The sequence below is a fragment of the Prinia subflava genome, chromosome 14 (genome assembly GCF_021018805.1).
Source record: "Prinia subflava isolate CZ2003 ecotype Zambia chromosome 14, Cam_Psub_1.2, whole genome shotgun sequence".
NCBI classification, from domain to species: domain Eukaryota; kingdom Metazoa; phylum Chordata; class Aves; order Passeriformes; family Cisticolidae; genus Prinia; species Prinia subflava.
In genome coordinates this window covers 6,921,731-6,933,609 of record NC_086260.1, presented here as the reverse complement: position 1 = coordinate 6,933,609, position 11,879 = coordinate 6,921,731, and the positions used below count along the sequence as shown (strand labels likewise).

The window sequence follows — 11,879 nt, the reverse complement described above, 5'->3', positions numbered from 1 at the left end:
TTGTAAGAAAAATTATCCTCTTTTTTTTCTTTCTTTTTTTTTTTTTTTTTCCCTAGGGTAGAAAGAAAGAAGCACAGAAAATACAAGAATTTTTAACTGAAAAAAATTTAAACGTAATTCTGACCCAAAAGCTGTTTTCTATATGATTAAAAAAAAAAATTTTTTTTTAAAAAATCTGGACCCAATCCCACTGCTACCAGACTTCAGCTGAGTTTGTTCCAGATCTGTGATTTTGACACAAAATCGTCTGCCTCAAATTCCACTGAAAACTTCATAAATTCATCTTCTTCCGACTCCTCCCCCACCCCCCTCTCCCCCCCATCTTGTTTACTCCAAGAGTCCGTTTATATTACTGTTTGGGGTTTTTATAATAGAGATTTAGTTTGAGCAAAACTAATTGACTTTAACTTTTGCAGATGGCTGATTCCTTACAAGGAGTAAAAGCTTCAGGTATTTTTTAGGCACATCTCTGACCTACTTATGGCCGAAATCCTATTTGAGCACTGGTGCCCTTCTGCTGGCACAACCGGTTATCAGGGTGGCAGTGAAGTTGAATATGCAAATATTTGCAGGCTCGGGGTCTCAATCTAGAGCCTGTCGTGCTCTTAAATGGGGTGATGGATTTGTGTCCTGAGCCTTTACTGGGGCAGGAATTTGCTCCATCGCAAAATCCTCACACGGTGCCGATTTAATGTCACAAGCAGCTGGAAACGCTGTTAAGTGAGCGTGGATGATGAACACAGGGAACCTCCGCTCCTGCCGGGCTGTGCCACCCGGGATGCATTAGAATTGTTAAGGCTCTGCCGGGAAACGAGGCCAGGACAACAGCAAGGCAGAAAACGCTGTTCTGCTGTCAAGGAAATGCTCGAAAAGCAGGAGCGAGCGAAGGCTGAGAGCGCAGAGCTGCAGCCCTGCGGCCGCGGGGGAGACGAGCGCGTTGGTCCCGGGAGGGGGAGAGGGGAAGGAAGAGCACAGGGCAGCGAGTGCCATCCCCTGCAATATTAATAGTTTCTGTGCGCGCCGTGAGGAGCCAGTTTGTTTTCTTTTTTTCTCTTTTTTTTTTTAAATTTTATTTTTCGCCATGCCTTCCTTCTCCTTCCTGCCAGAAATAAAACTAAAAAAAAAAAAAAAAAAAACCACAAAAAACAAAACAAAACAAAAACCAAAAAAAAAGTAAAAAAAAAAAAAGAAAGAAAAAAGAAAAGAAAAGAGAAAAAACCAAACCAAAACAACAACCCCACAGAAATTTCACAAAAGATTACCACGGCTATAAAAAGTGCCGGAGCGGCGGCCGGGGCGCTCGGCGGGGGCAGCGGGCGGGGGTCGGGGCGGCTCCGCGGGGCGGTGCGGGGGGCGCGGGCCCCGCCCGGCTGCTCCGCCCGGCCTGCGCGGGGGCAGCGCCGCGCATCCCGGCTGGCGGGCGGGAGGCTCCGGGAGGCTCCGCGCCGCTCGGCTCCGCTCCGCGGGGCTGCGGCGCCATGGAGGCGGTGGACCAGGTACGCGGAGCCCCGCGGGCGGGGAGGGGGGCCGTGGTGCGCGGAGCGGGCGCGGTGCTGACCCCTCTCTCTGCCCGCAGCTCGCCTCCGCGGGCACTTTCCGCGTGGTGAAGGAGCCGCTGGCCTTCCTCAGGGTGCTCGAGTGGGTGAGTCCCGGGCGCTGAGGGGTTGTGAGGGGGGCTGGCGCCGAAGTGCGCGCCCGGCGGAACAGGTGGGAGCTGGGCAGGGACGTGGGGCGAGGGGCCGGGGACTCGCGTCCTACAGCGCTGTGGCTGGCGGGGCGGGCTGAGGCTGGGTTTGTGGGTGACCCCCCCTCCATCCTTGTGCTGTCTGTAAACGAATTTAAAGGGAAAAAAAAAAAAAAACAACAAAAACACCAACACGGAGGAAAACAAAATCCTCGTTATGCATTTAGCAAACTTGTCTCTGGGCCGAGCGGGGAAGGAGGCGGATAATTGGTGTGCGGAGCAATGTCACTGTGTGTTGCTCTGATGCTCATTCGTAGTGAAGTCTGCAGGTCAAATGACATCCATCGCCAGTAGGTCTGCGGGAGCAGAGAGCCTCTCTGAACGGAAAGTTCAGAACATGTCATGGAGGATTAATCACATTCCCCTAACGCCGACTGGCTGGGGAATTATGTAAGGCGTGTATTTCGGGGGGCGCATCCCTGCGCGGGTGCATTTACCCACATGTTGGCACCTGCAACGTGCAGCCTGGACCAGGGTGCCTCTGAGGGGGTGTTTTGGTGTGCCGGGGGCACTTGATCGCCCCAGACTCTGTCCCTGCTCACCAGGAGCAGCTCCTCTTCCCTGCTGGGCACCTTGAAGCATCAGGTCCTGTGGAGCTGGGTGATGGGACAGGGTGGCCCCACTGTGGGGTCGCCTGTATGCAGCAGTGGATGGACAAGGTCCCTTGTATTCTTAGCCCAGAGCTCTACAAACCCACCCAGCACTGCTGCTCCTGCCTCAAGGAGAAGTCAGGACATCCAGGGGCTGAGCCCCAGGTCTGAGGGTGCTTCATCCACTCTTGCAGTGCCCATTGCGGGGCAGAAGGATGGGTAGCAAAGCTGTTCCTATGGCAAACAGCTGCTGGGAGCGTGGTCTTTTGGCTGTCTGCCTGATGAGGCTACGTCTGATGGAGCTTGGAAAGTGAGCCCTCCTGGGAAGGGCTCTGGGCTGATGGGCATGGGCTGTGCCATCGAGAAAATTGTTCCCGCCCCAGTCAGTGTGTTGGCATCCTCGGGACAGCGAGTGGGAACTCTTCTCTTGGCACTTTCCTGGGTCTGTAACTTCTTCCAGCAGCCAAATATAAAAGCTGCCTTTGTCATGGTTGGAAGCCACAAGTAGAACTCTTCTGGCCGCTGCAAGTGCACGTTGCCTGTGTGTGTACACATACATGCACACGCGGCTGTGTGTAAACAGAGCTCTTCTGACACGGCCAAGGTGGGCCAGTCCTTGGCAGTAAGGGAGCACAGGAGAAATGGTGCAGAGTGTGTTAATATTTAAGATGATCTGAGAAATTACTTTCTCTCCATTTGGCATGTATGTATAAGTAGAATTAAGCACAGTTTAGTTTATGATATTTCAGAGTGTGGTAGACCTTATATTTTTAATATTTTTAAAAGGCTTTTTGGATTACTGATATTCCATCTCTGTTCAATTAATGTTATTACTCTCATCTTTCTTCTCTTCTCACCATGCCTCCAAACTGCTGTCCACCTCTCTCTACCATTTCCAGTCTCAACTTATTGTCCACCTCTCCCTCAGACTCCTTTTATTAGCCTAATCATAATTTTAAACTTTAAAAGAAGACCAAATGCTCCAGTCAATTCTGTGTCCGCTTCCATGTCCCCCAGCAGCCTCACAGACCTTGTTGCACTTGATCAGAACAGTCAAATTACACCCCTTAACACCTCCCACTTGAGTCCTAGATTGCATCTGCAAGGAAATAAAGTTCATAGCCCAGCTGGTGACGCAGCGATTCTGGGCGTTGGGTGGCTCTCGTGCCTGGGGGAAGGCTCTGTGGTGTTGCAGCACAGATGGCAGAGCTGTGGGAGTTCCTCAGAAAGGCTGGTAGGGTGGAGGTGGTGCAGGCTGAAAATGTCCTCAGCTTGTCCATGCAGACCAGCCCTGAATTTTCACTCGTTTGGGTGGTTTGGAGTGGCTCACCCTGGGGTGAGCATGTCTTTATTAGTGAACCTCTACTGCTGGAAGTCGTATGTTTGTGGGTGCACACATTTGTGGGTGTGGAGGCAACTGAAGTGGCTGTGGGTTTCTCAGATGTGAAACTAACTGTTGCAGAATTAATCTTTAGGTGTGCAGATTCCAGTTTACCTGTGGTCTGGCTCAGACATGGACCTCTGTCTTGAGGAGCAGGGACCTTACCTGACCTTCTCAGTTTTCTGCTTTGATGCTCACATAACACCCAGAGAGAAGCTGCTGAGAGAAGGTTGATTCTTCTGAATATTCATAGCACTGTAATATGTTTTCATTTGTATTTCCCCTGTACATTGTAATCTTATTTTCGGACAAGAAATTGCATTTAGAAGCCATTAAGAGACAACATTGGCTCAGGCCTGGGAAAGGTTAAGAGAAAGAAAAGAAACCAAGACATCAACTTGTAGCAATTATGCAAGAGTTGCATTTTTTGAACTCTGCCTTGGCAATAAAGCATGTGGCTCACAAATCTGAGCTTGGAAAAATGCACACAGCTGTACTGGGTGAGGCCTGCGTGTTTCCAGCTTTGAGTCAACTCATGGCATATGCTGGGGGCAGGGAAGAGCTGTTAAAAAGCTGTATTTGTTCTTGCTCCTCTTTAGTCCCTTGACTGTTACTCCATAGATTTTTGCATGAGAGGAATGTTCTTCTGAAGCTTATTTCTCAGATAATCCACTGTGGCACTACCAGTAGCAATGTCACAAACACTCTTACAACTTCATTTGAAAAATAACTCTCTTATAAGTGCACCTGACAATAATGAATAAGGAAAGATGAAAGAGAAGAAATATATCCATTCATCTCCTTGGATCAATTTCAGTCTTGTGATTCTCTGGATGTGTTTAGACTGCTTTTATTGGGGTCCACAAAAAGTGAGAAAGACAAGCAAGTTTGTCACTTTTGTCTATTTGTTTTGCACTCGTTGCCTTTCTGGAGCCCTAGAAGAGGAAATTAAGTGAAAAGCAAGGCTCTTCCAATGCTGTGTGGTGGGTATAGGAACTACCTGCTGTACTCAGGCAAAAATATGTTTGTAAAAATGGGAACTTTGTATACTTAGGCTGGGTGGGAGGGGGGCATGGGTGGTGGTGGGTGTGTGGGTGTGTGTGTTTAATTACATTGTGAATTGCCACAAACAACTTTCCTTCTGCAAACCCAAAGCAACCTGATACTTGTCCAGTTTCTTGTAAAGTAACAGGACCTGAAGTGCAGTCCATTATGTGTTTCCCTGTATTCCTCCATAAATAGCAGGGATGCAGAAACTCCACTGTTGTGCCAGTCAGGAGATGCTGTGATTGCCTGGATGGTTATCTACAGGTTGGTGTTATTTTAAAATACCTTGCAGTGAGCTCCCATCTCCACCAACTTCCAGCTGTGTCTGGGCTGTTATGGGCCGGGGCACAAAGGACACATTGTAACTTTATATTAACTACATATGTGTATATATATATAAAAACTATATAACTGTATATGTAACTATATATTATAAGCTAGTGCAGCTTTTATCAGGGCACCTGTGAATCATTTATGTTGCAGGGCAAATCTTGTGGACACTTTGGTTTTTTTTCATAGGACAACTTGGAAGTGAACATTAGGATGGTCAGTGAACTCAAATGTGTCTGAGTTGTTTTATTTCTTGCCTTTGTGCAAAAAAACATTGCAGGCATTGCACAACTGGCTTTCATCACTGCTCGTGAACAAGTTCACGGGATGTACCAAAGCGTTACAAAGCATTGCAGGGCATTTGGACAACAAAACTTTGGGGGAAATTGGATGAAGATGGTTGAAAAATCTGTGTGTGGTGCACATTGATCAAGATCAAGCTAACCTTGCTTTGCCTCTGTGCCTTCACGCTGTGATCACTTGACTGGTGAGCCAGGAACAAGGCCAGGCTGTTGCCTGCCTGGCACGACTCAAGCTTGCCTTGATGGTAGAGATTCTGAAAGAGTTAGCATCTCTTGCCTTGCACACAGATGTGTGTTGAGAAGGCAGAGGGAATCTGAATCTTGAATGACAGACAATAAGTCTTGTCTTTTGTCCTAGTGCTGATTGCTCATCTGGCCATGGAGCACTTTTGTTGGATTGTATTTGCATGCATATGAATGGACATAAGTAGCTGTGTGCTTTCAAGTGTGCCCTAGAAAAGCCTAGATATCTTGAGATGCTGAAAATAAATGGGAAAGAAATAAGAAGGTAATGCATGCATGAAGCATGTGATGAGTGGTTTGCTCTGTCTAGTGTATTATAGGCCTGATGTTTTATAGTTACTTGAGACTCTTCATCACATTTGCATATATTTGTTTGGTTTTTGCTTAACCAGAAGGCTGCTGGCTACTCTGGTGTGTGCAGAGAGTTAGCTGGTGGAGCAGGGTTAGCTTGCTGAACCTTAATGCTCCTCATGGATGCGGGGTGGAAGAGTTGAGTGTTTGATCTTCTCCACCCACATATTGAAAGAAAAGCCTTAAAAAAAAAAGTAGTATTTCTTATTGCCTGGTGATTTTGCTTATACAGTGGTAGGATCAGATGCTGCATTTAGTGTTGGGCCAATCCATCTTGATGTGTAAGAAGCACATACACGTGTTAAAAATGTATTGTCAAGTCTTTTGATGTCTGCCTGGGGATGCAGGTTCTTGTAGACTGGGTCCCAGTTGCTACCTCAATGGTCTTGTATGTATAGTGTCAGGTCAGTAAAACATGTGCCACTAAATCAAAAAATGTAAATCCATTTCTATGGTATTTTAATATTAGAAAGGTAATTACCGTGTAACTAACCCTTCTCTGTAAGCTGTCATTAATTGGATGATTTCTTATAGGCAGCTTAGCATAATGCATGCAAAATACACTGCAGCTCTGGGCAGGCAAAAATTACCACGATGAACCAACAAGATGTGAGCATCCAAGAGACCTGAGCCCTGGGAACAGGCTTCATTTGTCCTTGGCTTTGGGCCTGCAACTTCTGAGCACTTATTGGGGTAGTCTGCAGGCAGGGAACTCTGTCAGATGAGTTATTTTTATTAGGAAAAACTCAGGAAGTGGATTTTGCCGTTAGACATCAGGCTCTGTGGTGTGCAGTAGGAAGGATCTGAAAAGTTTTTGTAGTCTCACTGAAGGCAGATGTGGAAGCCACACGTCACTCTGCCAGTGGGACTGGCATAAAGGCAGCAGAAGCGCTAGCAGTGCCTACATGGTGTTTTACCTTGTAGTCTTCAAATGTCACCTTCTGTCAGTCTCATGATTCTGAAACCTCTGGCTTTGATAAAAGATATGGTTTTAGATCAAGGTAGCAGAAGAAAGATGGGAGCTCTAAAAACTGAAAACCCAGAACACAAGTGAAAGAACAGGAAATCTCTCTTGTGGTCCCATGTTTTATGCAGTCTGCAGAGAGCTGGCTGCTTTGCTGTTCACATCCATGATTATCTGCATGCATATCTGGTTGGAAACTGAGAACTGTGCTTATCAGCAAGTTGCTGTTAAAATGGTACAAATGCTGATACAGGGGAAGAGAAAAGGTCAGCAGTGCCTGACCACATTGCAAATAAATGACATCTTTCATCTGGAAAATGCCTACCATTTTCCATTTTAGGACCATGTTGTGATCATGGAAGATCTGATTTTAAAAGGTCACCTAATAATTCATTTAAATCCTGGTGTTTCTCAAGTGGCCCAGAGTGCGACCTGGTATAAAATAATTATGTAGGATTAGCACATATGGTTGAGAGACAGGGCTCCAGGAGCAGGACTTTTTGGAGTTACATGCTGCTGTGGAAGTACCTGGGAGAAAGTGGTAAAATCTCATGGTAAGCCATTTCAATGGCTGCTCTCATCCGAGTGTGGCTGTTTGAAGCATTAGGAATAGAAGATGAGGAAAGAGACTCATTAATGCTAAATTTGATTATATATGCAAACCAGGTTTCTATGAAAAGAAGAACAAAAATGATCTGACTTTCAAACTAGCAATAAGATGTGTGGAGATAGAGGGTTCTGCTATTAGACAAACACAGTTAAAGTCTCCTTGACAATTTTTATGAGGGCGATGTTTCAGTCATCACTCCTGTAAATCAGCATCTGCATAATTGGAGCTCCGGGTAAAAGCCCTGCATGTTGACATCTCTGGATTCAGATGCTGCAGTTGGAGAGGACAGGCTTGGAGGTGCTTCCAATAAAACCCTTTTTATCATTTGGATGCTCAGGTCCCTGGCTTAGCCTGCGTTCATGGCACTGTGTGTGATCCCAAGGGGCAGGAGATGTTGCTTGGCAAAGTTCTCCACTCTGCTCCAGGGGACCTTGTCCTGAGCAGGGAAGGAGGAGAGGCAGAAAACAGGTAACACTGGGCTCTACATGGGGCTGGTGGTGGAAGACAAAACCCCACCTCTGCAAGCCAAGATTTCCCCTGGGACATCGAATGGAAATGCTTCTTAGTATGGGCCTGGGGTGCAGTGTGGAAAACAGCACTTGGCTGTCTGTCTGTCCAGCCCAGCAGTTGCCAGAGGGGTCTTTATGGATTTTACTCCCAGGGGGAATTTACAGAGTGCTGTTAAGAACATTATAGAAAGGAACATACAGTGTGGAGATGCTGTGTTTAAGGTGTTTGTTCAAAGTGGCATATGTGCTGCAAAGTGTGACATTGTTGCTAAGGTGACAGCTTGCTTGCTTTTTGGCAAAAGCAAAAGAATACTGAATATAGGCAAACGGTAAGGCTTTGCTTTAATTTGCACAGTTTTATCTTCTGGCCATTGTAGAGACTTCTCAGGTTTGTGTTTGGAAGCAGCGCTTTCCCATTCTGAATACATCACTCAGTTAACAAAGCTTATAGTGCCTCCCATTTTCAAGGAAAATCCTAAATCACTTAAAATGATGGGGATTCCAATTATTATAATTGTAGATATTATTTATGCCATCAAAAGGCTTTGATAGATAACATTTATTTAAGTAAGTATTCTCTAAGAATATTTTATATAAACAAAAATATTTAGGTGTTGCATCATTAGCAGCCTATGGATGCAGACACATCATGAGTGCATGCTCCAGATTTTTGGATGGAGTATTTGCACACATTTGCAGGTGCTCAAACCTAAGCTGGAATGGATGGTGAACTCCTGTGTGTCAGACTCTGGTTGTGGTGGGAGGGAACAGAGTGTTGTGTTGGACAGCTTGGGTTCTGCCGTGGTGAAGTATTTTCATAATGCTGCCAGGGGAGAAGGATCAGCAGAGGATTAAACTGGCGTGGCCCCTAAGGAGAGAGGGTTTTCCAGATGAGCAGCCATCTGTGGCATGAAACAAATGTTATGGACCTCCGTATTGAGAGCAAAGCAGAAAGGTCTCACAAGATGAATGTCAGCTTTGGCCCTTAAAGCAGCAGGGTAGGTGCAAGACCCAGGAAAAAGGCTCAGGAAAGGCTAAAGTAATGTTTGCCCAAGCTCATTGCCCTTTATTGTTTTACCTTTCCTTTTTTCTGATGTTCTAATGGATAGATAAATGTGTTTCTCTGAGCAAGCTGTTCTATCTGTGCCTTTTCCAGAATGCCTTAGGATATGGGAGAAGGCTGTGTTAGTGGCAGAGTCTGTGGGAGCTGCTGAGCTAGCACTGTGGGGAGCATAAACTGCTGCAGCCTGAGGCTTGGGATAAACACTCTGGGGGAGCTCTGAGGTCTCCAGGACCTGGATGAGTGCTGGTGCAGATGTTCCAGCCCAGTTTGGCAGGACCATTGCAAGGCAGAAGTTAGTGAGGATGTTTTATGTGATCAGACCATGACATGGGGCTTTTTGCTGGATTGGAGAAGCCTCTGATAAGAACACCCCATCCTAGTCACTAAAATGTGTAGGAGGGAGATAGTGCTAATGAAGCAGGAGAAAAACTGAAGCAGGAAGATTTCAATGAGGTGTTAGACATTTTCAGAGAAGAGGTGTGCAGTCCCAGACCTGCTGTCAGAAATAAATCTGATTTGACTCTCTTGCAAAAGTCCCAACCTGTCAACTTGATCTTTATTCTATGAGAAATACCAGAGCCTGCTGCAAACAGCCTGACTGAATATTCACTAGAGGTACTCAAAAGTCTGAATTATTGAGGGTGAAATTCTGCCCAGAAGATTTCAAAATGAAATGCTACCCAACATCGGCGAGATCATTGATACATCAGGAAGTAATTTATAGTAACAGCTCTACAGTAGCTCTTTGAATTTCAAAGAGAACTTTATTGTGTTTGTCCTCAGTCTTCTCTTTCCCTGATGTTAATGCTCTGCCCTCCTGTGTAATTTCTCAGGTGATGCAAATCCAAAGTATCTTTGGCTTGAAGTGATAAGCCCCAGCTCAAATCCTTTATCACATGCCTGTTGGGTGCTTGTGTTGGGGCCCCATGTTTGACACTGTGTTTGACAATCTTTGTGTTAGGTGAAAAGCCTCTTGGCATCCCAAATAGTATTAAAGAAGTAGCAAAAGCTTCCTTTCTAGGTTCCCAAAACCCAAGGAGACATCTGGCTTCTTGGTTCAGCCTCCCTGTGGTGGGCTGTATGGTCTATGGCTGCCTTAAGCATTCAGCCCAAAATACCCCAGGAAGCCAGAAAATATCTTACAGTTATTGAACAAGCAAACTTGAGCATTGCTTGAACTGTTTTCAGAACCATCTTCTCCCTGGCTGTCTGCTGGAGGTATGTTCAAAGCAAAACCAAAGACAAGGCCCTCATCTGCATGCAGGTATAAAACTACATCGTTGTGTACCCCTGCTCCTCCCCACACAGAGGCCATGTTGCACACAAAACACCACTTCTCTGCATCAGTTTTTTACCCCGTTTCAAACACCCTTTTTATGGAGGGAAGGGTGTCTTGAAGTCGTTGAACATGGCAAGGTCACACCTCCCTGTTGGGACTGTAAGGGGAAATGGTGCTCCTGGGTGTATCTTGTGCCCAGCCCAAGGGGCTTAGGTTTAATACTGGAAATTGGCTTATTGCTGCAGAATATGTATATAGCAATAATTATCCTTTGAAGCTGAGCAGTTTCTCTTAGTGTTTTTTTAGGGACTGTGCTTGAAAGCCAAAGCAAGCGTGGGATTCCCCTACCGCCAAATCCAGCAGCTGATAAATCCGGCAGAGCTCTCCCGATTGCCATCTCCAAGGGCAGTCTGCGTGCTGGAATGGAATTAGGACCCGGTTTGAAAGAAAATGCCTGCCAAAAAATTAAACAATGGATGCCTTCCTGTTTAATTTTAACGTTTTAATTAAATTCTTCGCTGCTGTGTGCCTTTGATCTTGGTGAGCTGATACACATGGTGTGTGCCGTTGTGTGTCGTAGCAGCATTTTGTTCTAATCTTTCACGCAGATGCAAGGATGCATTTGAGGATGGATAAAAGTGCAAAAACTGCGCACTGCCAAGTACTGAGCGCATTGCAAGCTGCCTTTTCCAACTGGTGACCCACGGGCATGTGGACAGAGGGATTACTCACAAGTATGGCTCAGTAGAGTTTCTCTCTAAACATATTCACTCCCTTTTTTAATCTTCTGTGAACGGTGATGCAAGAAGAGTTTCCTTGATGGAATTACTCATTGAGAGGGTTGAGGCTAAGAGTGGAGATTTATGACAGAAGGGATTTAATTTCAAGTGGCATAATTAATAAACTTTGATTCTTCAGTCAGAGAACAGAAGCAATGCTATATGTTGTTGGTTGGGCACATCCGTTGATTAATCCCAGCCAAGTGCCCAGTTTGGGAGCATTTGGCAGGCAGCTGGCTTTCCTTGCAGCCAGGCACAGAGCAGCAGGAGCAGTATTGAAAGAGTTTCCTTGTGGATTATAGGCTGGGACAGGTGATTGAGGATCATGTGGAGTATTTGTCCTTTGCGATTTGGGTTTTTCCTAAGATGGGAGGGAAGAAACTGTCATTGCCACATCAAAAGAAGTCACTGGTAGAGCTGATTTGGGAAAAGAAGGTTCATTTACTTGAGGGAAAAATAATTCTTAATTTCCTTTGAAAACTGACACTTTGGTGAGATCATGAATGGAGGAATATTTGTGACAGAAACTACAATATTTCAACACAAAATATTTTTGTAAGGAGATATTCTTTACAGAAATGGTTGTATTCTCCTCCTCTGCACACCCTGCTGAGATGCCCCAGGCTCTTTCCTTCTGGAGGAGTCAGTGATGGCCCCCTCTGCCCATTGCAATGGGGCAGTCTGGCT

General features: G+C 45.8%; 1 protein-coding gene across 1 annotated transcript in view; it reads left to right on the top strand.

Annotated features, from left to right (window-relative positions):
* Nucleotides 1–1,349: 1,349 nt before the first annotated feature.
* Nucleotides 1,350–11,879, top strand: part of SYNPR (synaptoporin) — a 105,313-nt gene continuing 94,783 nt past the window's right edge. Inside the window, exons 1-2 of the mRNA XM_063411705.1 lie at nt 1,350–1,496; nt 1,577–1,642. Coding sequence (XP_063267775.1) covers nt 1,479–1,496; nt 1,577–1,642 — 84 coding nt within the window. The 5' untranslated portion in view covers nt 1,350–1,478. The remainder of the gene's footprint in view (nt 1,497–1,576; nt 1,643–11,879) is intronic.